At 36.6% G+C, this 27,185-nt stretch overlaps 2 protein-coding genes across 7 annotated transcripts; one reads left to right on the top strand and one right to left on the bottom strand.

Annotated features, from left to right (window-relative positions):
* Positions 1 to 24: 24 nt before the first annotated feature.
* On the bottom strand, positions 25 to 13,949 carry LOC127972376 (pre-mRNA-splicing factor ATP-dependent RNA helicase DHX16-like). Of its 2 annotated transcripts, none has more exons than XM_052575835.1 (21): positions 13,838 to 13,949; positions 13,280 to 13,482; positions 12,962 to 13,200; positions 12,251 to 12,425; positions 12,099 to 12,155; positions 11,681 to 11,935; positions 10,890 to 11,129; positions 10,200 to 10,388; positions 9,840 to 9,950; positions 9,558 to 9,673; positions 8,144 to 8,354; positions 7,590 to 7,688; positions 6,818 to 6,970; positions 6,447 to 6,587; positions 5,533 to 5,695; positions 5,088 to 5,206; positions 4,762 to 4,829; positions 4,499 to 4,661; positions 3,007 to 3,168; positions 2,008 to 2,181; positions 25 to 1,760 (listed from the first exon to the last, which is right to left on the bottom strand). In XM_052575835.1, exons 2-21 carry the CDS (start codon positions 13,475 to 13,477, stop codon positions 1,632 to 1,634), a joined length of 3,162 nt encoding a protein of 1,053 aa, XP_052431795.1. In that variant the 5' UTR covers positions 13,478 to 13,482; positions 13,838 to 13,949; the 3' UTR covers positions 25 to 1,631. The 2 variants fall into 2 exon arrangements, with proteins under 2 accessions (XP_052431795.1, XP_052431796.1); XM_052575836.1 differs by lacking the exon at positions 13,838 to 13,949 and adding an exon at positions 13,768 to 13,823.
* On the top strand, positions 13,911 to 26,765 carry LOC127972377 (repetitive organellar protein). Of its 5 annotated transcripts, none has more exons than XM_052575840.1 (13): positions 18,168 to 18,459; positions 19,059 to 19,101; positions 19,203 to 19,323; positions 19,866 to 20,060; positions 20,273 to 21,297; positions 21,375 to 21,527; positions 22,786 to 22,860; positions 22,961 to 23,077; positions 23,764 to 23,913; positions 24,150 to 24,317; positions 24,431 to 24,622; positions 25,413 to 25,604; positions 25,694 to 26,765. In XM_052575840.1, the coding sequence occupies exons 4-13, from the start codon at positions 19,886 to 19,888 to the stop codon at positions 25,796 to 25,798; spliced, it is 2,352 nt and encodes a 783-aa protein (XP_052431800.1). In that variant the 5' UTR covers positions 18,168 to 18,459; positions 19,059 to 19,101; positions 19,203 to 19,323; positions 19,866 to 19,885; the 3' UTR covers positions 25,799 to 26,765. The 5 variants fall into 5 exon arrangements, 3 of the variants coding, with proteins under 3 accessions (XP_052431800.1, XP_052431799.1, XP_052431798.1); XM_052575839.1 differs by having other exon boundaries at positions 19,861 to 20,060; XM_052575838.1 differs by having other exon boundaries at positions 18,170 to 18,459; positions 19,180 to 19,323.
* Positions 26,766 to 27,185: the final 420 nt, after the last annotated feature.

Here is a 27,185-nt window from a genome sequence, read left to right as displayed (position 1 = left end):
AGAATTGTGAGACAAACTCGTGAGTTGCAACTCCAAGAAAAGTCTGAACTTTTTTTTTATTCCGTGGCAGGGTCAGAAAAACAGAACTGTGAGAATGTAAAATTCAAAGAGCATCAGATAAGTTGCCAGTTTGTAAATGAGTCAAAACCCATCCTGTCTGGTCTTTTGATGTTTGATGATTTGGTTTCAAATACTTGAAAAGCGGAGGAACTTTCATAAGTGACCTTTTACACCAAACACTCTCCCTGAAATTTGTAACCTTATGTTTTGGTGAATTCATGGCTAATTAATAAGAATTTGTACAACATCTTTCACAATTTTCATATGATCTAATTATGACCCTCTGAAGGTTAGGTTTAGGGGTGGACCTTGTGCATACATTCTTCTTTGTATAAAACATATCATATCAATTCATATGAATTTAAAAAACCTCCACATTTTCTTAAGATATTCAGTTCACATACATGAAAAAAGACATGGAATCTGAATAACCTTTCAAAAGGAAAACAAAACTGAACATGTAATTTGAAAAACCCTTCAAAAAGAACACAGAATGGAATGCAGAATCTGAAGAAAAAAAAAACTTTTTGAAAAGAATGTAAAACACGTTTTTCAGTTGTTTTTCTGTATGCACTACATGGACGTGTTTGTTTCTTTTTTAAGTTTTAAGTTAAACTTTTAAAAAAATACAACTTTTTTTTTTTAATCCAGCTCATTTGATTGCAAAATGCATTTTCTATGAATCACCCTTAAGTCATGGCCTAGTTTACGTCCAAAAACGATTAAAATCTGGTGTTATTTTGGATCGCATAGTCATAAACGCAATAATACTAACAAACAAGACCATATAATATTGTGCCAATCATTCAAAAAAAAAAAAAAACTTTCTGTTGGCTACTCATTGACCAAAGACTAATTTCAGCTGTCTTTCCGTACAACTGGGAGCTTTAGTTGGAAACTACAAAAACTACTGGAAACTACCAATCATTGACTGCTGGCTATATATTAAACTATCAGAACTTTTCTTAGTAAAATATAAAAAGCAGCTCTTGGATTGAGATGATATATCCACACTTGAATATTCTAACAAACTGCAGGGTGTGCCTGTTGTAACACATTAACCTTTCTGCATTGATAAATACTGCCCTTTTATATTGATGTATCAACGGTAAACCCTATTTTCACCTTTGTCTTTGAAATGTATCCATATGACTATCCTTGTTTTGAAGTATGAGCATTTCCTCCTGGTTCTCTTCCCTAAACATCATGTACTTTAGACAATTAGCAGGAGGTTTAGCACGACATATCACAGAAAACATCTCTGTGTATTTATGAAATCACTTGTCTTAATTACCTACAACAGCATGACCTTTGATCACATTCATCTTTAAATAGTGTCAGAGGTTAGTATATAAATAATAAAAAAACACCACGTGTATACTTGTAATCAAAAATATATTTCCTCATTCAAACACGTGAAAAACAACTTCAGCCGAAACATAAAAATTAGGGGTCTCCAAAATCTCCTAAATACTTTCCACAGATCAGCAAATTACCAAACGAAAGGTCTGATAAGGTCTCCCATTGAACACTGCTGTGTCTCACACCACTGATCTCCAAACATCTCAGGATCAGCCCAGCTCTTCACGGGCTTTGCCTTGTTTGCGGGGCATCTTCTTACTGCTGCTGTCCTCCAGTTCTTTGTTCTTATAATAATGAGGAGCCACTTCCAACAGCCAGCCACTTTCAATCTCGATCACCTGCAAAACAGATAGAACGTTTCGAATAAAGCATATTTTTACATTTTCTGAAGAAATATTAAGTGCTTTTTCATGCAAAACTTGCTGACAGGAATGTAGGGTAGTCTTGGTGGTTGCCAAATCTAATGATTTCTAAATCTAATGATTCTAAAGTGCTAGGAGTGGATTTTAGTGTGTTACTATGATGCTTGGATGCGATAACATTAGTGATATCAGACTAAAAATACAGTGAAGGGCGACTCCATACCTGTCTCATGAACTCTTTGGTGGTGAAGACCAGCTCGTGGTAGATCATCCAACGTGGCTGTTCCTCGAAGAGTGAGCTGTTGGGATGGACGAAAACAGTCTGCTGGTGTTTGACTGTTTTATATCCCCCTTTACTCAAGCGTGCCGTGTGGTAGAAATATCCCGCAGTCACCGCCTGGAAGAAAATTGAAGAAAATCACATTTAGATCATAATCTGGTGAAGTTGTACTATAATGTATTGATATTTATTTTGTACACATCTCTAGAAATACTTGGTTTCAATTAAACAGTAGTAGATCACTAAACTACATAACTGAATAATTTTGCAATATTCAATTGCTACAGAAATCAGACAAAAAAAAAGTATTTGTGCACTTATTCATACCACAAATGATTCTTAGTCACCTAACCTGGATTTCATCAATGCCAAACACCTTTTAATAACCAAAAGTATCTGGTAAGATGTAGCAACACAGTCAGCAAATATGTAAGTATCCAGCTATTGTGTTAGTCTGAATTATGAAATACTCTAATGTAAAAAATAACATTGTCTTTTAAATACTGATGAATCATGGTGACACTATAGTCTTTCACAAAGCAGGAAGTACAAAAAAAAGAGACACATATTTACTCTTGAAAGCTGATTTCATTAAGTTTGTTTGAATGTTCCCCGTTTAATATTTTTCCTTCACAAATTTTTTTTAACCTGGATTAAAAAAACATGTTAACCTTGGGTTAAGCGCAATGTGAAAAGCCCTAATAAGACAAGCAAGCACTTACCTTCATAGTAAAAATGCTAATTGTGCCACAAATTCTACTTCAGTGATTTAAGCTGGTAAGGGCCACAAATAAGAGCGTCTTAAAACTTTAAAGTAAATACAGCCTATCAAGGTTAACTAAGGTTCATAAATTCAAGATAGCAATCACATGCAAAGCAGCAAGATTCTGCTCAAACACAATATCACTGGAGGAAGAAAGTGAGGGGGAATAAGGAAATCACCTTGCGAATGGGCACACTGTCACCGCTGCAGCTGGACAGTTCCACTTCGATCCTGTCCATCAACCCCTCCAGCTGATCACGGACATCTCGAGCTCTCTTCATGGAGCGAAACTGGATGAAGTTCTCGAAGCACCACTGAGTGGAGTAACCGCTCTCTACCCACTGACAGAGAAAGAGAAAACTATTGAATGCATTTTCCTTTCTGGCAAACAAAAACTGCACGCAACAATAAACAGCGCAAGCAGTGAAGTCTAATTCACGAACTCATGATTCATCCTTTTTACTGATTCAGCCACAAACTGATAAATACTCATTTTTGAGTAAGTGTTTTGGAATCAGACCGTTTCGAATCAATTCCCTCAATGATTTGCAAATAATTTTTTTTGTTAAGTCTGACTTGAACTGAACATGGAGCAACTCCATAAGAGAGAAGGAGAAAAACTCAGGCAGTGAATCGTTCAGAGAATTTACTGAGTTTACAACAGACTCCATCTCTGATTTGAGAATCATCACTTTGGTATGTTCGATTAAAAGTAAAAAGGGAACTACTTTACCCACCAAATTTAAAAAAAAAAAAAAAAGCTCAACTGAATACTAATGAATACAACAATTGTGTCTGCTGTGCATGCAACAACAAACACACCACAAGCAGAGAAGTCGGACTCACAATTGACTCTTATGAACATTACTGTGATTTATACTTTAGGTTATCAGACCATTCTATGAATGGTAGTTCATGTGATAATGTGCAATTAGAGATACATATTGAAATTGTTTTGTTAAAACAAATCAAAAAGTATGGTTGAAAAAATATGAATATTTTACACACACAAAAAAAAAATATGCATAGAGGGTCCAGTTGAAAGGTTGAATTGATTGGATGAAAAACCTTGTTTTGGAATATAAGACATTTTTACTTTTGGTCCCAAAAAGGCATAAATATTCAGAAGAAATTAAGATATTGTATGGCACCAATGCAATCAGGATCAGTAAAGTGAAAACATTACTGTAATTAATGCTTACTAAATACAGCCTGCTTCAGAACTTAAATTATTGAGCACTTCTGTAATCTAGCAACCAAAAAAACTTCTAAACGCTTTATTTTAGATGCCAAATGCTGCCAAAATGCTTTTTTTAATACAGTGTTTCTGCTGTTTGAACAGTCATTCTTACAAAACACTGTTCATTCCAAAGTTATAATTGTACAAGACAAGAACTTCCTTCTTCAGCATCTACACATAAACACACACGCCCGCAGAGGCCTGCATAACCTGTTCAGCAATGCATCTGCTGCAAAGTCACGCTAGAGGTGAGGAGTATTCTGACAATAACAAATCATTTCTGTTAGCACAAGCATTCAACTGCTGGTCATATGTTCTCCATATAACCATGTATGTGACATGAAAATCTTGAATCTGGGCTGTAAACGTGTATGAAGCTTTAGACTGATTGCTGATCTGAGCGCTATTTCCAAGTGCATACATAAACACACCTGTGTATATACATTGAGCAACACCATGTGATCTCCTCCTGGTACAACGAAATTCATTCGAGCGTTGTCGGCATGAACCACCTTGTCCTTGGGGCGGTAGAAGATGGAGTTGTTCACCGACAGCATGGCCGCTATGGTTAGAATCTCCTCAGAGCACTTATAACTGAAGGACAGAATGATGAGCAATGTTTAAAACATCACGATAACAACTCCAGGTAAAAGGCAATGATGAGTACATAACAAAATTTGCAATTTTGACTCACTGTTCAGAAGCCAGGACCATTTTACTCAGCATGGGGTCCACAGGAAGTTCAGCCATCCTTCGGCCGAGCTACAGTGCAAGAGGAAACAAATAAAGTCAAAACCCTGGATGAAAGAGCTAAATATTGGCATATTTCCAGAGGGGATATTCATGAATGGAAAGCTGCAGTCATTTATTTCTAGTTCATTGATGGGTCCAGAACCCTTATTGACTCCCAGCCTTTTGTTGTAAACCTCTTTGTAAATGTGTTGTGAACACAATTGAATTTACCAAAGTTTGTATTCTATTAAAGCATAATTATAGGATTGTAAAGTTTTTTTTACACACCTTAGTGAGTTCACCGAGGTGGTTAAGGGCGCCCAAGGCATAAAGCTGCTCCAGCGCCAACACCAGTGTTTCGTGAGGAGGAGGATCCATGAAGTCGAAATGAATCAGGTCATTTATGCCTGGCACACAGATCAGGAGAAACACGTTCGATTTTAAGCACATATTAAAATACACATTGTGTTTGATTATAGGGAGTGAATAAGTGTCAGGTCTATTTATTTATGCATTAAAGTTCCAATTAAAAAAAACCACACCACAAAATTGCCTGAGTTACAAAGACACTCAACACTAGAACCTTAGTGGAATGGCCTAAAAAGAATTTGGACACTTAAGCCATATTTGGCATTGTATGAATATCTTTCTGAGAATTTCATATCCATCAAACTGGCCATGTGGATTTGTCATGGTGAAGTCAGGAAGAAAAAGTCATTTCATTCATTCTTACCGAGACTTTTGAGCAGCAGAACCACATTGCCCAAGTTTGTTCTCTGGATCTCAGGGATGGAGGTCTCTTCCATCTCATGTTTAAATGCCCAGGCGGTGTACAGCCTAAAACATTTCCCAGCAGCCACTCTTCCTGCACGACCTGCTCTCTGATTGGCAGATGCCTGCACAATAACAAAACACATTATCAATCACTGCTTCACAACATCAGTGTTAACCATCATTTAACCTTATTAACTAAAAAGCATTACTATTTTTTTTCTCAAAAAAAAAAAAAAAAAAATCACAAACATTTTATATTTAATATGACTTTTTTACTTAAATGAGTGACTCAAGACTCAAAACAAATGAGAATAAATAATAAGTCTGTCTCCATTTACATGTGATTAAGCTCTTCTTATCTTTCTTCTTATTATGGATAATTCATTTTACTTATTAATAATATTAATGTATTAATTAATATGGATACTAAATCGTAATAATTATTATTGTTGCTATAACTGATATATATACACAATATAATTATACTATAATAATGCTATTATTTTATTCTGAATATTACTGATGATTACTGATGATACTGATACTACTAATAATAAACATAAAATGTATGTATTTTATAATAATTTATTAGTACTTATAACTATTAACAATAATCAAGAAAGCAAATAATTATTGTTGCTGTTGCTATTTATAACAATTCTTGATCAATAACGGTTAATACAACAACATTAATAAATGAATGAAACTACATTTTGTAACATTCATACATCTAAATGTAATTATTGTTTTGGATAAAAGCCTTCAAATAAATGAATAAATGTAAATGAATAAATGTAAATGGCTAATTGTATAACACTTTTGGGTTTCCTGCATACGTTACAGATCAATGCTGTTGCTAGAAGCTTCTCTTACTCGTGAACAGGGAGTGACAATAAGAGATTCCATTCCTGTTCTTGCGTTGTAGCTCTTTTGTTTGCAGAAACCTGGATCAATGACGTAGATGATGCCGTCGATGGTGAGAGACGTCTCTGCGATATTTGTGGCCACCACGACCTGCAGCCCAAAAACACCACACACAGTTACTAAAGAAATTCATATTCAGAGTTAAGCACATTTATCAAGACGATCGAACAAAATATAGAAAAACATTTCCATAAGATTTTGCATCTCTGTGTCTGGTTTGATTTTGGATAAAAGCATTAGCTAAGAAAACATTTTCAACTAAATATGAGTAATCTTCCACAGATTTGAACAGACATGCTGCCCCCTGCTGGTGCTCTTACTTTGCGTGCTCCAGGCGGAGTGGGATTGAAGATCTTGGCCTGCATGTCTGAAGGCAAGTTGGCATAGATGGGCAGAACAATGAGTTCAGATATCTTCGAGCCCAGTCTCCTACATCTCTCCTGTAGAAGTTCACAGCATGCTTCAATCTCCTCCTGCAACACCAGAGCACACCGTAAACGTCAATATTACCAATAGAAATATCATCATACTATTGATGGTCCACAAACTGTCCTGATATACAAATACCAGAACATTCAATCTTTCTGGCTCATTACAGATTTTCTATTTCGACAAACAAAGCATTTTTTTTATTTATTTTACATCAGTGCATTTTATTTCTTTATTGATAAACAGTGGAAAGAGACAGGAAATGGATGTAGGGTTAGTATAAATATATTTAGTGCATGTTGTTAGTAGTCGCTGCAGCTCCAATATAATACCTCTGGCACCCTTGTTACCAATACATCTTATAAATACATATTAAAATATACCTGATAAAAACAGTTTAATTATGAAATCTTTTTTAATTTTACGTTTACTTGTATAGCACTTTCCACAACATATCAATTCAAAGCAGTATGTTATCATCAACCAGCCAGAAGTGACTGTGTCAAAAATCGATAGTGACGTATTGGAAAAGCTTTTTACTGCTACGTCATGACTCAGACGCAACACAGCTACTCTTAATAGATGTATGCACTGATAGATACGGCTCAAGTCCATCGACAAAGGAAGTATGAACTATAAACAGACTGAGTGCCAAGGACTGACCTGTCCTGTGAGGAACACCAGTACGTCTCCTGGCGGCTGAGTGACATGGATCTGTAGCACTGACACAACACATGCTTCCAGGTAGTCGGCCTCCGGAGCCTGAAGCAAGAGTCAAATGATATTAGCAATATGCAATGTTCAAATGAAGGCAAAAATAGATCAGAGAAATCACAACTGGATTCTTACCCCATGTCAGAGAAAGTCTAGTCGATAAATTGATAATTATTTCTATGTTATGACTAATATCGGATAAATGGCTGATATTAAAATTCTACACTATTTAGACTAAATAAATCAATTAAAATCATTTTAAATGCTAAAAAGTTAATTTAAGTATCACAACATTACATGAAAAAGGAATTCACTTGTTGATTACATATGACAGTGCTATTAATTTTCCTTTTTTCATTTTGAATCTTAATGAGCATTAGAGTTCATCTAAATACAAAAATAAACATGCACGATTAAATATACAATACATTACATTTCACCAATAATATATATGTCATCGTATGACAAACTGAATGTCTTCTGCTTTAACCACGGTCTATTACCTTCGTGTAGTAGATATCCACGGGAAACCTACGACCTGGAATCCTAAATACTGGTGCGTCATCAAAGAAGCAGGAGAAGCGCTCAGTGTCCAGAGTGGCGCTGGCCACCAGAACCTTCAGATCAGGGCGGAAACGTGCAATGTCTTTGATTAGACCGAAGAGGATGTCTGTGTGCAAGGTTCGCTCGTGGGCCTCATCGATGATGATCACACTGATCACAGACAAAACAGACAATTAAAAAGCAATGTTGGCAGTCATATTTTAAACTGTCAAAAATATTACATCTGTAAAGGTAAACTTCTATATCATACAAAATTAAAAAGATCAAATATTCAAATATTATTTTCTGTAAAGTAAGAGTCCTTAAATTACATAGAGTAAATATCAAAGGGATAGTTCAGAAAAAAATTAAAATTCTGTCACGTAACCCGCAAGACCTTCATTTAGCTTCAGAACACAAATTAAAATATTTTTTATGAAATCCGAGAGCTTTCCATCCCTCCCATAGACAGCAAGCATCCTTACAGTCAGGGATGGGGGAAGTTGTGGGGAATTCAGGGGAAGTTGTGGCCTAATGGTTAGATTTTGACCCCTAACCCTAAGGTTGTGGGTTCGAGTCTCGGGCCGGCAATACCATGACTGAGGTGCCCTTGAGCAAGGCACCGAACCCCCAACTTCTCCTTGGGCTCTGCAGTATAAGTGCTGCCCACTGCTTCTGTGTGTGTTCACAGTGTGTGGGTGTGTGTTCACTGCTGTGTGTGTGCACTTTGGATGGGTTAAATGCAGAGCACGAATTCTGAGTATGGGTCACAATACTTGGCTGTATGTCACTTCGCTTCACTTCAAGGATCAGAAACGCAGCAAGGAGATCGTTAAAATGATCCATGTGACATCCGGGGCTCAACCGTAATATTACGAAGCTACGAGAACACAAAGAAAACAAAATTAACAACTTTATTCAACAATTCGTCTCCTCTGCATCATGCTATAGCGCCATTTTTGAGAGTATCATGTACGTAAAAAATACATGTATGCACATATGCTGTGTATGTGAAACTCTCCAAAATGGTGCTATAGCGTGACACGGAGGAGACGAATTGTTGAATAAAAAAAAGTTATTTTTGTACTACTCTGGTAGCTTTGTAATATTACAATTGAACCCCTGATGTCACATGGATTATTTTAACGATACCCTTGTTACATTTCGGAGCCTTGATCTTGGTAGTACCCTTGCTGTCTATGGGAGGGTCAGAGAGCTGTCAGAATGCATCAGAAATATCTCAATTTGTGTTCAGAAGATGAATGAAGGTCTTACGGGTTTGGAACGACATCAGGGTGAGTCATTCATGACAGAATTTTCCTTTTTGGGTGAACTAACCCTTTAAAATATTAACCATGTAAGATAAGTTTTCACCTGTAGCTGGCGAGGTCGGGCTCTGTAAGAAACTCTCTGAGTAACATGCCGTCAGTCATGTACTTCAGGATCGTGCGTTCTGACGTACAGTCTTCAAAACGGATGCTGTAGCCCACCTGTGGAAAATATGGCAACATCGCTGATCAAAAAACTACAAATCTGCCACAAAGATAAATTACAATGTTCAAGTATGCAAAAATTTTAACTGTACAAATCTGAAGGCTCATCATATAGAAAAATCACACATTTAGTAAGCATTAAATTTCCAAAAAATTTACTGACCTCATTTCCTAATTTGACGTTCATTTCCTGTGCGACTCTGGCTGCTACAGACATGGCCGCCACTCTTCGAGGTTGAGTACAGCCAATCTTCATTCCTCCGTTAGTGTACCCCTGATAAAGAAAAGAGGAAATTATCAAAAAATTGAACCTTTTTTTTTTCTTTTTTTTTACGTTTTTTGATCACATTTTTTTTTTTTTATGTAATGGAATTATAGCTAATGTGTACTATTAATGCTCACACATCAAACTTTAAAAAAGAGGCACTGCATGTTCCAGATACTTTATATTCTTGTGTGAAGAAAGGCAAAAATTTTAAAACTATCTTCCAGGAAATATTTTTTTTTTGTTACAAGTACGAACATCTTCCAGGAGATACTGAGGGATCTGGGTGGTCTTGCCAGATCCGGTTTCACCCTCTATGACCAACATCTGGTGGTCCCTGATGGCAGCGAGGAGATCTTCTCGGTAAGGAAAGATGGGGAGGCTGCGTCTCACTTCCTGGATGGACAGCTTCTGCTTCTCAGCTTGTGATAACTCGGGTTCACTTTCCTGAAGAAAATAGGAAGATACAATATTGTTATTATTTCTTTTATAAAAGACATGGAAATATGTGACTCTGGGCCACAAAAGCAGTCTTGAGTCGCTGGGGTATGTTTGTACCAATAACCAAGAAAACATTGTATGGGTCAAAATTATTGATTTTTCTTTTATGCCAAAAAATCATTAGTGTATTGAGTAAAGATCATGTTCCATGAAGATATTTTGTAAATTTCCAACAGTAAATATATCAAAACTTAATTCTGGGCTAGTAATATGCATTGGATTCATTATGCATTCATTTGGACAACTAAAAAGATGATTTTCTCAGTATTTTGATTTCTTGGCAGTTGGCACCCTCAGATACCAGATATTTTAATAGTTGTATCACGGCCAATTACTGTCCGATCCTAATAAACCATACATCAACGGAAAGTTTCTTTGTTCAGCTTTACACTTAAGACTGGTTTTGTATCTCATGATGTGTGTAAAATATAATTCAGTGATGTTCACCATTTCTGACAGTGTTCCTTTCATAGTAATGGCCGTGCTGACGAAGTTGATCATCTCCTCTTCCTCTAGAATGAGCTGGTATCTCTCCTGCTCCTCCTTTATCCGGCGTTCCCGCTCTTCTCTGGCCCCGAACTGCAGGGTGGCAGTGGCCACTCTCGCCTCCTCCCAGCGGCCCTGCTCCCCACCTCCCTCTCTGGGAGTCTCTTCAAACTCCAGCTCCATGTCTTTCTGAGGAATGGACTGAAAGCAGGGGACAAAGAGGACAAGAGAAAAACTATTCAATATTTCATAATAAAGTATGTCAAATAAATATTTGTATGAATTTCCAATAACACATATACACTACTGCTCAAAGTTATGGGTTTGATAAGATGTTTCTCTTCTGTTTCTCTCTTCAAGGCTGCATTTATTTGACCAAAAACACAGTAAAAACAGTAATCCTGTGAAACATTATTCCAATTTAAATTTTCTATTTTAATATATTTGAAAATGTTATTTATTCCTGTGATGCAAAGCTTAAATTTCAGCATTATTAATCCAGTTTTCAGTGTCACATGATCCTTCAGAAATCATTCTAATATGAACTAAAAGAACAGCATTCATTTGAAATAGAAATAGAATAGTCTCGAATCACTTTTTTAAATTTAATGCATCCCTGATGAATAAAAGCACTAATTTATGAATTATATGAAAAATTGAAACCTTGATATCAGGTACTGCTAACTGATTTAAATATCCCAGTCTTGTCAGTTTGTATTAAAATATCCCATAATCCTCCTGTAGGTCATCACCTTGTTTCTTTTCTCCTCTGGCATGTAGTATCTGTTCTTTCTCTCCTCTTTTTCTTTCGCTCCAGCTTTCTTGTAGTCTCGGGCCAGGTCTCTGACCTTCCGCTTGTATTCTAAATCTTTCTTTTCCCGTTCTGTGAGGTTCTGAGTGGAGAAGAGGTATTCCTCGTCCTTAATTTCAGCCTCGAGGTCATCAATCTTCTCCTGCTCTCTTTTGCTCAGATACTGCCATCGGGACTGTTTCCTTAACTCTGGAAGCTGAAGAGACCACACTGAATGTTAACAGATATCATTGCTTCTTCGTACAGATTTCTACAAACTGGAATAATGTATTAATCAGGTCAACATGTTCGCATCATAAAATGTTAAATTAACAAAATAACATTCTTGTGCATGCAAGTACAATTTAAGACTTCGTCACCATTTTCTTTTTATCCTCTTCATCCATTTTGAGTTTTTTTTGAGCTTCCTCATAAGCCTGCGAGGATGAAATCAGACAGCGCACATCATTAGCACTCATAATTTCCTAGATCATACCACGAAACTAGTAGACAAGAACTTGCTTAGCTTTACCTTTTTGTCGTTTCTCTCAAGTATGTGTCTCGTCTTGTCTTTGTCCTTCTGTTTCACTCGTTCAGCAAATGCATCCCTCTCTTCCAGATCTTGAATTCTCTCTCTCTCTTCCCGCTCCCATTCTTCCTCCTCATCTTCTTTGGCAGCTTTTTTTGGCTCGTCCATGACTTTAGTGCTAAAAGAGTCAAAGACCAAACAAGAGAAACCACTGAGAACAAAAGTACAGTAATGAAATGCATAGTTGCCCCTTTCTGATTGAACGAGACAAATTTAAAGCCTTTTATTGAAAATGTTTTGTATTAGCCCCGGGCTTTTGAAACTGGGGTCCGGGGACACACAGGGAACCAGGGAGTGCTAGGGTTTGATGTAATTATATAATTCATAATTAATAATTAAAATAAAGAATAAAATAAATAATTTAACTTAAATACATCCAAAAGAGACTGAAGTAAACAAATTGGCAAAACAATCAATGAATGAATAAACCAATGAAATACATGTAATGGAAATGGTACAGTAGGGGAAAAAATATTAATGTAACTTCATAGAAACTAAATATATATTCCAAATATTTTTTTCATTTTATGATGTTTTTCTTTCACAGTACAAATTCTGCATACAATTAAATTTTAGAACGGGGGTCCATCGCAAGAGGATCTTCATATTTGGGGGTCCGCAGCATCTAAAAGATCGACAGCCCGACATAATTACCTCTTTTTGCTGTCCTCTTCACTGGACGATGAACTTTCGTCTCGTTTCTGTCGGAGGTGTTTTCTCTTCTTTCCTTTGTCCCGGTCTTTACTTTTCTTCTCTTTTCCTCTTTCTCTTGCCGTCTCGCCATCACTCTCGCTGTCCTCCAAAAGAGTGTAGGTCCGGTTCTTTCTCTCCATTTCCATGACTTGTCGTTCCACGGCCCGAGCAGGTTTTTCTGCCACATGTTTTTTGGGAGCCTGAAATGGATAGTCATTAAATGTAAGTGTATATCTTAATTTATGAATTCCATTAAACATACTGAGTGAGCACACTTACTTTGTTGTACAGCTCATGTGCAAACGCTGTGATTCTTTGATCAATATCAATGGTTCCAGTTTGCTCAAGCCGAGCCACAAAGTCCTGAGGTCCAGAAGACTTCTGCACCAGACCGATCATGAACTGGGACACATATCGGTCACTCAAACCCAGTATGTCATGGAGTTGGTCACTAACCCACTGTTCCAGATTGGCCATTGTGACTGCACACGAACACAACACATATATGATTTAGTATTACACGAGACTGTATCACTACAGTTTTCACCATAATATAATGTGAAACACCAGATAACACTCTCGTAACCAACTCGAATTCAAAATTTCATTAAAATAAGCCGTCAAATTATATTGGAAGTGAAATTTATGTGTACAAGAAAATTTCTGTAGAAACCGAGACATAACCGACATAAAAATTAGCAGTACGTTAGGTCAACAGCGGACACTTAATTATATTTATTTATTGCTGTAGTTGAAAACAGCCGCACCGTGTACAGTCAGATGTGTTTTATACACATACACGACTGTATCATTATTCAGAAGAAACTTCATACTTACGTTAGCGTAGCGTCTCCACACGCTTTCTCCTATGAAAACATGAAGGCTGCATCCGGGTCACTACGGACTGTGCGCGACCTGTCAAAATAAAAGTCCTGAGTAACACGTTCAGACCTGGTCTAGCAATAGACACAAACTAAGCGAATACATAGGTAATATTTATATGGAATTGGTCTATATTTGGTCTGGTTTGTAGTTGTCGCTAACTGTTCTGCTATGATTTTTGATAATTCATGTAAACATTAAATTATCGCTTAGATTAATCAGACGGCGTGGTCACGTGGTACATGTTACTTTTCTCAGTGCACATCTAGATAATTAGATAAAAATATTAGATATATGTTACTGGCTGGATTTTATTTCATGCACCGATGCTTGGAGACAACAGACTGTAAAGTTTAGATATTTTAGTGTTTCCACTGAACCGTGTTATTTGAATCCTGTATAGTTTGCGGAACAAAACGAACATATATGATTCCTGTCAAAATACAAGTCTACATTGAAAGCGTTCAGAGCACCAGATGTGCCATGCTTAAATATGAATCGTTATATTTCCCGGTGGACGCGTCGCATGCATTTCCTATTAAAACGAATGGGAAATATAATGCCCACCTAAGACATAATTCATTACAAATGTCCTTAAAACTTTTTATGTATATTTTGTAAAATCATATATAGCTACATTTTGTAAAGAATGTTCAAAACTATGTATTTTAGTTTATCAGTGACTGGTAGCTTAAATATATTTAGTGCTCCGAAAGATTAAAACTGTTGAGCCCTTTGTAGAAACTCCTATTTAACTTGCATTCAGTAAGAAAATTATATACGTAAACAATGTGACATATTCTCAAGTAGTAGCATGCAATGCATTTCTTTGATGAACCACATCATCTGGTGAGAAAGAGGAAGTGGTTGATATAAGCATCACCTCAAACTGTGACAGAACATCACATGCGGAACAACTTACCAGATATAAACATCTCGAATCTAGATAGCGCTTCAGCTCTTTCGGCAGAACGTGTTGTCACCCTTGGGATTGTGTGCTTGGAACCTACTAAAATTTTTATTAAAGAAATAAAAATTGGTTTCAATTTATAGATTATTGAGAGATATCGTCGGAGTGCCTTTATGGGGGGATTGATGACTGATGGCTGCAGACCATGTGTTGTTATATGGGCTGTATTTCTTCTGTCCTCCGTCATGGGATACAGACCAGTTATTGTTGTTCACGGGATATTAGATGGACCCAGACAGTTTGATATTTTGGCTAAATTTATCAATCAGGTAAGATCATTTTATTTTTTTATTTTCATTTCTTATTTAACCTCATTTTTATTAGGCCTATATAAGTTCATTTAATGTAAGTAAAATAACTAATGCACTTCTATTTGTATTTTTACATCATATTTTAAATGTTACATTATATTGTGATTTTAAACCAAAAAAAAAAAAAAATGTTTGCACCAAAACTTGAAATGCAGAAAAAGATCATTTTTAAAGTTATTTCAGTTCCATCTTACAGTTCACTATATTTGGTAGTTCTCCTTTTTATCAAGGATGAAACTCACCAACTTCTGTTTTCCACTGTGTTTTAGTCTCATCCAGGTACCAAAGTGACCACACTAGCACTTTATGACTACATTAGCAGTATGAAGCCACTTTGGCAACAGGTAGATGGATTCAGAGAGGCCGTCAGACCCATCATGGAGAGCGCTGATGATGGTGTCCATCTCATCTGCTTCTCACAAGGTCATCTAAACTTATATCCAATAAGACATTTGTTACATATACACCATTCAAAAGTCTCATATTCTCACCGCAGCTGCATTTATTTGATCAAAAATCCAGTAAAAACAGTAATATTCTGATATAATATTTCAGTTTAAAATAACTGTTTTCTGTTTTAATATATTTCAAAGTGTATTTTAATGCTGTGATGGAAAAGCTGAATTTTTTATCTATTTAATGCATCCTTTCTAAAAATAAATAAATAAACATTCATATTTTGGGGGCAAAAATCATACTGTCTCCAAACTTATGAACGGCACTGTTTAACTGTTTTTCATATCATATTTTCAAAGGTGGATTGATATGCCGAGGACTTCTTGCAACCCTGCCGACGCACAATGTTCACTCTCTGATATTACTGTCTTCACCACTAGCTGGACAGTATGGAGGTCAGTCCGTCCTATCCTCCCTTCATTACACACACCACAACATCTCTTTTATTTAAAGAAGTGCTTGTAAGTGTTTTGTCCATGCTTTTACAGATTCATCTTATTTGAAATATTTTTTCCCTAAATTTATCAAGTCAAGACTGTACAATTTTTGTTACACTACATACGGACAACGGATATCTATCTGCAATTACTGGAATGGTAAGTGGATGTGTCACTTTCATGCAAATCAGTGTTCTGCATTTCATTTGATTCACAGCACATCCTTCTCTGTCTTGTTCTTCCCTCTAGATCCACACCAAAGAGAGAGATACTTAAAAAGCAGCATCTATCTCGCCCCACTGAATGGAGAAATAGAGCATGCCAATTCAACAGGTAATTTCAGACGACATGGCTTTTGCTATCCAGTGTTTATACGCTGCTCAGATGACAGCGTTTGCTTGGGTTGATTGTGCACTTTCAATTCAGTGGCCTTGATTTGTGTTGTATGCTGCTGTTCTCTTGCAGCGTGGCGAGACAGTTTCCTGCGCATACAGAAGCTGGTGCTGATCGGTGGACAAGATGACGGCGTTATTACACCATGGGAGTCAAGGTCTCTGCAAATATTTCATCACGGGACATTGATCATCTAAAGTTTGTCAGAGTTAGAAATCATCAAAGTCTTACATGCTGGGAAAGGGTTAATGTGGTGTTTAGCAGACTGGAATGAATATGAGAAACATGTAGAGGGGCGTTTGAACTTCAAAAGGTCTTATAGGATTATGTGGTGGATTTTTAGAGCATGTTTTCAATCTCTACAACTCAGGCCCTTTTTACATCTTTTTACAGTTTATCTCTTTTTCCCCCCGCAGTATTTTTGGGTTTTATGACAGTAATGAAACTGTGGTTGAGATGGAAAAGCAGGATGTGAGTGGATACATTTGTTCCTATAATCATTTTGTAAAACTACTTTTGATTTTATTTAGTTTGTTAAAGGAAATGTACTCACTCTCAGGCAATCCGTGGTGTACATGAGTTTGTGTCTTTATCTAAACAGATTTGGAGAAATTTAGCATGATATCAACTGCTAAATAATGAATCCTTTGCAATCAATGGGTGCCGTCAGAATGAGAACACGAGTCCAGTCTATCAGTTGCTATCTTGTGAAGTAAAAAGCGTTTGTGAGATAAAAAAAATCCATCAAGATGTTTTTAACTTAAAATCATTGCATCTAGATAAAGATTTTTATCTATAATATTGCTTTCTACAGTGAAAAAGCCATCTTGTCTGAATCAGGAGAGAAATATGCACAAATCAGACACCATTTCCATGCAAAAAAAGTCGAGGATTTTAAGAGTCATGTGGATTATTGTGATGTTTTTATCAGCTGTTTGGACTCTCATTCTGACGGCACCCATTCACTGCAGATGATCTGTTGGTGAACAAGTGATGTAATAAATTAAGCCAATTCAGTTCTTATGAAGAAACAATCTCTTCTATATCTTAGATTGCCTGAGGGTGGGTTTTCATCAGATTTAAATTTTTTGATTAATTATTCCTTTAATGCTTTGAATTTAGTGGTGCAGTTTAGTTGTCCTAATCATTTTTCCACTTTCCCCAGTGGTATCTGAGAGATGCTTTTGGCTTGAAAACACTGAACTCAGAGGGAGCCGTGGTCAAGTGTGTCGTCCCTGGTGTACACCATACTTCCTGGCATTCAAACCTCACAGTTTACAAGAACTGCATAGACAAGTGGCTCACTTAATCTAAGGAGAAGGACAAAAGGAAACTGATCTTGTTACATGCATATGCACAATCCTCAATGTAATCATGTATCATGTAGATTATGATTGTAAACGTATTAATCACCTAAGATTTTTTATTTTTGCTAACATAATGTGATCCATTTTTTCTATAGTTAAAGTTTGCTATATAATATATAGTTTTCTATCTATTTTCTATTTTTCTAATCATTTTGAATATTGTAGGAAAGTTATTCTGTCCTGCCACCACAGATAATCCAAGTCTAATGTTCAATTTTAACAAATGAAATTATAAAATAAATTAATAAATTGTTATAAAAAATGCAAAAATGTGTTTGTCAAGGGCTATACAACTTGTTATTATTAATAATTACAATTAATGGCAAAATCGAATGTTTGGAAATGTAACTTTCTCCTGACACACATAGAAATTACTGACTTAAAGCAATAGAAATAGAACATAGAAATAAATGATTTAAAGCCATTTACTTAGCAGGTGGAAATACTAGTGTTGTAATATTTTATAACATACATTACCATATGCACATGACTGTGCGAACAGCTGGAGTGCGCCACGCGGCTGCGCGCTGAAACAGGTATTTATGATTACGTCAGCAAGGTAGAGCGGCGCGCGGCGGCTGCCACTCTGGTTTGGGCGCACGAGAGCTTCTTCTCGAGACCTGAAGACACTTCCTGAGCTTCGGTAAGCGACTTTATCTGTTCATTTTTGATTGTAATGTGATATTTTCGTTTCTCGAAACTTATCGGGTCAGTTGACGGCTGTGTTAAAGAGTTGTTTGGTCTATCGTATCATGTTTTGTCCTCTGCAGGGTCAATCTGACATTCCGGGAGTCAAAAGTCAGTTTCGCGTGGGTTTATATCAGCGGCAGTTTTAAGCGCTGTGATAGTGGTTTAAAATCATTTTTCACTGAGCACACGGAGATCAAAACCGAGAGTTGCTGTGATTAGTCATCGTATGGAAAGTTCTCTGCCAGCGCGTCACTTATTTGCATAATTTATTTGAGTTTTTAAGATCCTGCTTTAAAGAGCCCCTGCTAGTTTTTCATAGATCTGATTATAAAGAGTAGTCCACCAAACAAAGACAATTCTGTCACCATTTATTCACCTGATGTTGTTCCAGACGTGCAGGGCTTGTAAGGAACGGAAGCGATGTTAGCCAGACTGACAGCTTCAGTCACCATTTACTTTTATTGAATGGGGAAAAACTGCAACGAAAGCAAATGGTGACTGGCTGTCAGTAACTTAGTTCACTTGTGTTTGACATTTCCTTTTGTGTTCCAGGTAAAACAGTGAGTTATACAGGGTTAGAACAACATTAAACATTGTGAGTAAATGACTACATACATTTTTGGCCAAACTATGCTAGCGTGGCTACACTTAAAGTCTTCAATAAATACATCAGTTTTGTTATATACATGTGTTTAGAGCTCAAGGCCGATGTGTCCATCCCGTGTAAACACTGAGACCGTCAGTAGGGGAGAGTGAGCTGTCCAGTGGATCCACCCCAGCCAAAGGACAACAGAGAACTACTCATAGATTTACACAGGTGTGTGTGTGTGTATGTGTATATATATGTATATGTTTTTGTTTACATAATGTGTATACTGTGTATATTTATTATGTGTATATATAAATACAAACTCTACATGTATACACTGAAAATATGCTACATGAAATATGCTGTTTCTATATATATATATATATATATATATATATGTATATATATGTATATATATATATATATGTATACACACACACATTATATTACATACATATGTATTTATATATACATACTTTGTAAACAAACTTTTATTTTGGATGCGATTTGTTTGACAGCATACATGTATGTATGTATGTATTTATGTGTGTGTGTGTGTGTGTGTATATATATATATATATATATATATATATATATATATATATATATATATATATATATATAAGTTCTAAAACTCCTCAGATGCCAGTATCATTCTATATAAATTTTTGAAACCCTCATTTAAAATTTTCGAATAATATTGAGAATTTTTTATTTTTTATATTTTTGATTATTTTTTATTGAATTATTTATCATTATTGTTAGTATAGGGCACCTGCTGCACCTGTTTATGATGAGTACTCGAGGTAAAAGTGAAGGATGCCGGATCTGTGGGAGTGACCTGCAAGGTAACCAGCGGCGATGGCTGTATGCAGGTCAGAACAGAAAGGGAACACAACCTCAGACGCCGACAGACTTTTCTAGCAAGGGAAGCTTGCCCAGATCGGCACAGAGCAGCCCATGGGGTATGACCTGCAGAGAACATGTCTAATTACATTACATTTGCTATTTCTTTATATATTTAAAAATAAAACAGATAATAAAAAAAATTCAAATTTCTGCATAATTTTAATTACTGAAGCTATTAATGTGCTGTGTAGGTTTTAATATTCCATATTATGGCATGTTCGATTATAATTATCGAATTCATGATTTTTAAAAAATCTTTTATTTGTAGGCAGCACTTTATCCCTTAGCTCTTCCCGTTCGCTCTCGAAGTCTCGTGGCGTGCTCACCCCCACGAAAGGAATCGACCTGCTCTGTGTGCTGACACATATATTAGAGCAGCCTGTACCACGTGGGAGTGGTCAGGGGGAGTTTGTATGCGGCAAGTGTGTGTCCGTTCTGGAACGAGTTTTCAAGTTTGACACCGTCATCGCACGAGTCCGAGTGCTGTCGAGCGAGAGACTCCAGAAACTCACTCAGGAAAGGGACAAGATCAGGCGATGGGTGCGAAGCATGTACGATCAACACCACCCATCTACCTCCAGGAGAAACGGAAGTTCCAGTGAGGATGAAAGGGACCAGAAGGATTCAGTTGGGGAAGGATACAGAGAAATGCTGAGGGACAACATGGCCCTCTCGGAGTATGAATGGTGGTCTGAGAAAGCAGAGTCGTGTCCGTATTATAGGACAACAGGGAAGCGGTGCCAGAAAGGCAAGCTGTGTGAGTGTTGCGACTCATTGAGGGTGTCCGATTCGGACTACGAGTCTGTTTGTGGGATTCCACGTAACTTGCCCGATCAAGCCTTCACATCATTGGGCCTCTCTCGAGAAAAATCCTGCAGCATGCCTCTCCATTGGTCAAAAACGGCATCTGTCAGATCCAGCCCCGCCTCGCTGTCTGGTTCCTGTCATTCTTTGCAATCTCGATCCCGCGCTACCTCCGTTCACTCGCTGGACTCTTTAGACGGCAACGATCTGTTTGATTGGCCAGAAGAGCATTCAGCCATTATAGACACCGTTTTCAAAGAGTTAAGGAGGATTGAAGGAAAGCCAGTGAGGTCACCTTCTGGAAGTCGCATTCCTGTGTTACACAGAGGGGATGTGCAGAATGGCAAAGATGAGATGGGACTGAAAGCGGGGTTAGTAAAGGTCCTGAATTTTGAAGATGGTGACAACGGGACGGAGGATGAGTTTGAAGAAGAAAACGATGACATCATGACCGAGCTAAAAGATGACTTTATGCCATTGCAAAGAGAGGTGAGGACTGTCTGACAGTTTTAGATGCTTCTCCCTGTTTTTTAAACTTTAGTTCATTTTTATAGCTCTCTTTTTAGGCATCTGCAGGTAAGATGCATCATGCTGTGAAGCAGTTGCGTGAACAGCTTGTTCAAGCTCAGGCTCGCATCAGAACTCTGGAGGCACAGCTCAGGGACACCAACAAACCAACAACCGATGCCCCTGCCAAGCAGCTGAAGTCTCCGCAAGTGGTAAGTAAGACGAGGCCGGGATAATTAAGTTAAATGGCATGGGTGTTTCATGCGATTGTGTGCGCTGTGTTTAAAAGGCTTAGCACAGCACATCTGAGGCACACCCTCTCCTTATCTTTTTGTTGACTTTTGGCAAATGATTCCTTATATACGGTATATTGCAGAAGGTGTGTGGATGTTTTTAAAAAGATAGTGTTTGGGTTTGCCCATGTAGAGAGGTGTACGTTATATACATACACACACACATACACACATACTGTACATGCACACACACACCTCTTTTAGGAATCTTCCCAGACCAGAGGAGTTTGCCTTAGGCTTTCTTTCATCACAGGCTTCTCAGCTACTGCGTTTTGATGTAATTTTTTCTCTTTCAGTCTTCATTGTGCATTTATTTTTAGCTAAATACACAAATATATTAGTGCTGTCAAACGATTTAGTTTATGTTTGTGTTCTGTGTATATTTGTATTGTGTGTGTGTATATATATATATATATATATATATATATATATATATATATATATATATATATATATATATATATATATATATATATATATATATAAATTTAATTAATTATATGGATATAAATGTATACATGTATTTATAATATATATACACCGTACTCACACATATATATTATGTAAACAAAAACTTTCATTTTGGATGTGAAACATTTGAGAGCATTAAAATACATGAAGTATGAATTTATACAATGGCCTGATCATGTGTTTAGACATTTAAGCCACAATTAATGTTTGCATTCCATTGCATTAAATAGCATAAAATCTGTTACATTTATTTAGAAAATAATACTGCATAGAAGTTTTGGAGAGCAAAATAAGATAACATAATTTAAAAAGACAACTAGGGATGACATATTACCAGTAATTTAGATTGTTAATGAATTTGATGTGTTGTTATATAATGCAATGTGCTGTACTGCTTTTACATAAAGTGTGATTTTAAGTGTCCAAATATTTCGTGGCCACTGTACATAACTTCCTTCTTTTGATCTACCTTAATTCAGCATTTTACAGAGTGCTGTAATTTCATAGCTCTGGTGCATGCTGGGTAGGAGCTTTTGTATGCTTGCTCGCTAGTGTGAGCTGATAGCAGTTATATGACACTAGTGGAATGCAGTCATAAGGAGTCACAATGCCATGGACTGTCCCTCAGTCATGACATGGAGTCATTCTGCTGGGAATGATGCCTGTTTGTAAGACTAACACCTATCTGATCTGTTTTGCCACACAGACCAGTCTGAAGAATAAAAATGACCTCATAGAGAGTCTCAGCCAATCGCTGCACAGCAGAGAGAATGTAATCCAGGTGAGTACAGAATTGATGAACTCATTACAGATTCAAGAGAAAAACAGATTGTGTGGAGGTCACAGATGTGTCAGTGAACTGTATGCTCTCCTCTCTTCAGGAATGTGTGATTTTGATCCAGAAGCTGTGTGCTGAGCTCGGGCTGGAATCACAGGACAGTGACAAACTCCTCAAAAAACTGGCCAGCGCAGTGACCGATACACGCACTGAACGTGAGGTGAGGTCTGACTGAGAATGAGTTTTGAAGTGAAGACTGCTCAGACTTCTGTTGTTCCTAAATTGAGATCATTATAATAAATTACTATATACTAATCATCTGATAATATAATAAAATTGCACCATTATTTAGAAGTGAATGAAAGCATTATTTAGTCACTTTGTGACCTGTGATTTTCCTCTTGACAGCAATTTTATAATAAATGGAAGAAAATATATATATAGAGAATAAAACATTTTTGAAAGAACTGCTGAAGATTCAGCTTTGCCATAAAAAAATAACTAATTACATTTGAAAATATTAAAATAGAAAGCTATTTAAATATTACTTTTTCTAGATTTTTTTGAGATTTCTTTTTTTTTTACAGAGACATTAAAAAAATTACTGACCCCACGTTATGTCGGTTTTATTCCAGTATCAACAATCTTCATTTTGATCAGTTTTACTATATTCTCTGGTGTTTTGACTCTTACAAGCATAGCACAAGTACAAGCATAGCACAAGTACACAGACAGAACACAGTGAAGCTCTGGCTAACACACACAGTCGGTGTGAGTTTTGGCCGGGTCACTGTGTTTGGTAATTAACCTGAGTACAATAGCACTTGTGTGTATGCTTGGTCCAGGTAACACTGGAAGCACATTATTCATAGTGCTTATAATTTTCTGTGTTAATGTTTTAATCAGGCAGTCCTGGAGGCCGAGCTTTCTGAGGCGAGCGAGAGAGAAAAAGCCCTGGAGAAACAGCTGCAGGCTATGAGAGACGCAGGCAGAGAGCGAGACCGAGACATCATCACTCTCAACACTGTGCTCCAGTGTAACCAGGATGTTATTAACGTGAGTCAAACAAACAGAGCACTTATTCAATGGTACACACATTCTGTTTACTTAGTCACTCGGTTAGTAACTGCTGCAGTTATCCATGAGTGCTATTCACTGGAGACTGAATGAGGCATTGATGACTCTTTTAGAGAAAACAGGGTTCTCAAAGTGCAGTGGGTTTTAGTGTCCTGGTTATTTAGTCTGGAACTCTGTGAGATAAAAATCAGTCAATGTTTTGTATCTTCAAATAGCACCTGCATGTAGAGCTTGCAGAACGGGATCGAGCCCAACAGGAGATGATGAAAGAATGGGAAGTGTGGAAAGAGAGAGATTCAGCTCTGACTGCACTGGTGAAGGAAAACAAAGACTATATTTCTCAGCTAAAGGAGGCGCTGGAGAGTTCACGCCGAGATGTGCAGGTAGACATGGCGCTATCTTCCACTCGCTGTCTGATTTGACTTTTCTTGCAAAGTGCTGTTAATTTAGTTAATGTATAATTTCCAGTAGTCGGCTATTAACATTTTGCCCATAGGCACTGTCAGACTCACTGATTGGACGGGGATTGGAAGGGGGCGGAGCTGAGGCTGGATTAGTCAATCAGCTGCGAGAGAAAGAAGCACTGCTGGCAGCGAGCTTCAGAGATCGAGAGGAGCTCAGTGCCTCCATGCTGCAGGAGATCTCAAGACTCTCCTCGGCCTTAACCAACACTGAAAGCATCATAATGGTAACGTCTGACTAAATCATAACTTTGAATTTCCCATTGTGGCTCTTTCAATAAGGTCAACTCATAGCCAATCATTTTTATTTTGCTGATTATCTCAAAAATCTGAATCTAATAAATGTGCTCCATTAATTTAGCCATTTGATTATGCAACAGAAAAGCAATTGCGCCACCTGTTGGTGTGTACAGACATTGCTCTGGCCAATAACAGTAGCTAGTGATGCACCAATTTTATTTTTTTACTGCAAGTAAAGAGCTTCAAAACCAAATTTATTCTGCATGATTTTCGTTATAAAATTTGCAGATTTTGAAAGCCTAGACTTGGTTTCCTATCAAAAGTAAGAAAGCATAAACTTACTGCAATTACAGGATGGTAGGTGTGCTAAAAATTATGTTTAGTGAAGTTTTGTTCGCTCATCAACTGAACATCAACAGCATTTACTATTAGATATGTTCAGACAATCAGCCAAAAAAAAAGCATATCCAGATTTTATCCAGATATTTTAAGTCCAATCACATTTTGGAGCTGGTCTGATTTGCCTGCAGTCTGAACATAGCCTTAAAAAAAAAATCTTAAAAAATTAGAAATCATTTTTGGCCAATCCAAAATTGTTCAGTTTGAAACTTAAATTAGTTTGTGATTATTTTTGTTTGCTGAAATTTCGATGCATCACTTTTAATAAATATTTTATGAACATAAAAAGCATGACTTAAAAAGGCTAAATGTCTAAACCAGTGAGCTCTCAAGATCTGGTTTGTGAGTTTCCATCAACCTGCCTCCATGTTCTTTAAGGACCAAAGAGAGAATCACAAACAAGCCATCACTGCACTATCAGAGCAACTCAAGAACACACTCAAGGAGCTGAGAGAGAAGACCAAGGAGAAAAAAGAGGCTGAACTAGGGTGGAAGAAGGAAAATAAGGAGAGAGCTTCTGAGGAAGGAAAACTAAGAGACAATCTTCAGAAGAGGGATAAACTCATAGAGGTAAATAACCCGTTTCTAAAGTTCTACCAATGTAACACATCCTCCATGATCACAAATTACTAAAGTATTTTCTTGTTTGCCCTTCATAGCAAGTCCTTCTGGAGTTAGAGGAGCGGGATGGTGTGTTAACAGAGCTACAGCAAAACATCTCTAGCCAACTTGGACCTAGAACAGCCCTCAAACACACACTGTGAGTGTGTGATGAAACACATACTGTGTGTTTAATGATGTCATCTATGTAACATGTTAAAACATGTATACACTGAATTTCATAAGTGCTCAATATATTGTTAATGGCACTACTTCCATTAAGTGCAATCATTTCATTTCCCAAAAATGAGAATCTAAAGCAATGGTTCAGAAAGTTCAATTTCTGTTCAGTTCTTATGGTGATTCTCTAGTTGTAAAACCAAAAGGAATTCAAGACGGGCCAAGTGTATTTAAGTTGTGAATCGTGCCATTTGCATGTTCTGCCAGATTCAAAACTGAGCTTTTGAGAAACCGTATATTATTAAATGTTGTTGTTGTTTTTTTTTAGTTTATATCAGTTTATGACCTGGCCATTACAGGTACACAGTTGTAAAAAGTTCTGAATATGTCCCACACTTCCAGATTGTGGTTCACATATTTACATAGTTACACATGTGTCTTTTCTAAACCTGCTTTGGTTATTAGTAATTATTTTTCCATATTCCCACAATCCCTGTTGCCATTATTATTACTAAATGTCTAAATTGTTTTATTAATTATAAGTGGATACGTTGAATACTGCTTTACTTGTTATTATTTGATTTGTCTTTTCCCAATGTGATTTTTCTATGTGATCTTATATTTGTTCTGTATTTATGGATGTTTTCTCATGTTGATTTGTTTTTGAGATGCCATTATTGTCCCAACTGGGATGTGCTATCTTCGTTCCAGTGTAGAGAAAACGTTTGCACAACAGAAGGATTTAAAGGCTCTTTGCAAAGCACATCTTTTAATCGGTTTATTTTATTTGGGTACGCTAGAATCCCCACAACTTGGTGCATACCTCATAAATCACATTTAAAATGAATCATCAAGTTTGTGTGGGTTTTCTTTTATGTCTGAAATATTAATGGTTCTTTCTTGAGAACTTAGGGGTATAAGTGACAATAAAACCTCTATGTGAAAAATCTATATGACTGTACTTTTGTGTGATCATTGTTTGGAGTTAAAAAAAATTTTATGGATGACATCATATATTAAATATAAGGGATTTTTAGGGAAAAGTCATGCAAATATCTATAGTCAAAACATTTTTCTAAGTATGCTTGTTGATAATATAAATTGTGTATGTGTGTGTATATATGCACAATTTTAGTATGTATAGTTATAATACACCATTTAATAAAAAAATATTTTGATCAAAGGATGGGGTAATTCAGTGGATTGTAAATATTACACTTAAATATGTTTTAATAAAAATAACAGTAGTGTTACAGTGTTAAATTTTAATTTTTTTTTCCATTTACATTTAGTCATTTAGCAGAAGCTTTTATCCAAAGCTACTTACAAATGAGGACAATGGAAGCAATCAAAATCAATAAACGAGCAAAG

The sequence above is a fragment of the Carassius gibelio genome, chromosome B15 (assembly GCF_023724105.1).
Source record: "Carassius gibelio isolate Cgi1373 ecotype wild population from Czech Republic chromosome B15, carGib1.2-hapl.c, whole genome shotgun sequence".
Classification (NCBI taxonomy): domain Eukaryota; kingdom Metazoa; phylum Chordata; class Actinopteri; order Cypriniformes; family Cyprinidae; genus Carassius; species Carassius gibelio.
This window is presented reverse-complemented; position numbering and strand designations above follow the sequence as displayed.

What these genes read in the sequence shown, in the direction of transcription:
- LOC127972376 (XM_052575835.1), bottom strand. Translation starts at nt 13,477, where the DNA reads ATGGCCAATCTGGAACAGTGGGTTAGTGACCAACTCCATGACATACTG. An exon ending in CAGAGGAGAAAAGAAACAAG is followed by an intron (nt 11,130 to 11,680) that starts GTGATGACCTAC and finishes CCCTGCTTTCAG; the next exon opens with TCCATTCCTCAGAAAGACAT. An exon ending in TGCTCAATGTATATACACAG is followed by an intron (nt 3,169 to 4,498) that starts GTGTGTTTATGT and finishes TTTCTCTGTCAG; the next exon opens with TGGGTAGAGAGCGGTTACTC.
- LOC127972377 (XM_052575840.1), top strand. Translation starts at nt 19,886, where the DNA reads ATGATGAGTACTCGAGGTAAAAGTGAAGGATGCCGGATCTGTGGGAGT. An exon ending in TTATGCCATTGCAAAGAGAG is followed by an intron (nt 21,298 to 21,374) that starts GTGAGGACTGTC and finishes CTCTCTTTTTAG; the next exon opens with GCATCTGCAGGTAAGATGCA. An exon ending in AGCTGAAGTCTCCGCAAGTG is followed by an intron (nt 21,528 to 22,785) that starts GTAAGTAAGACG and finishes TTTGCCACACAG; the next exon opens with ACCAGTCTGAAGAATAAAAA.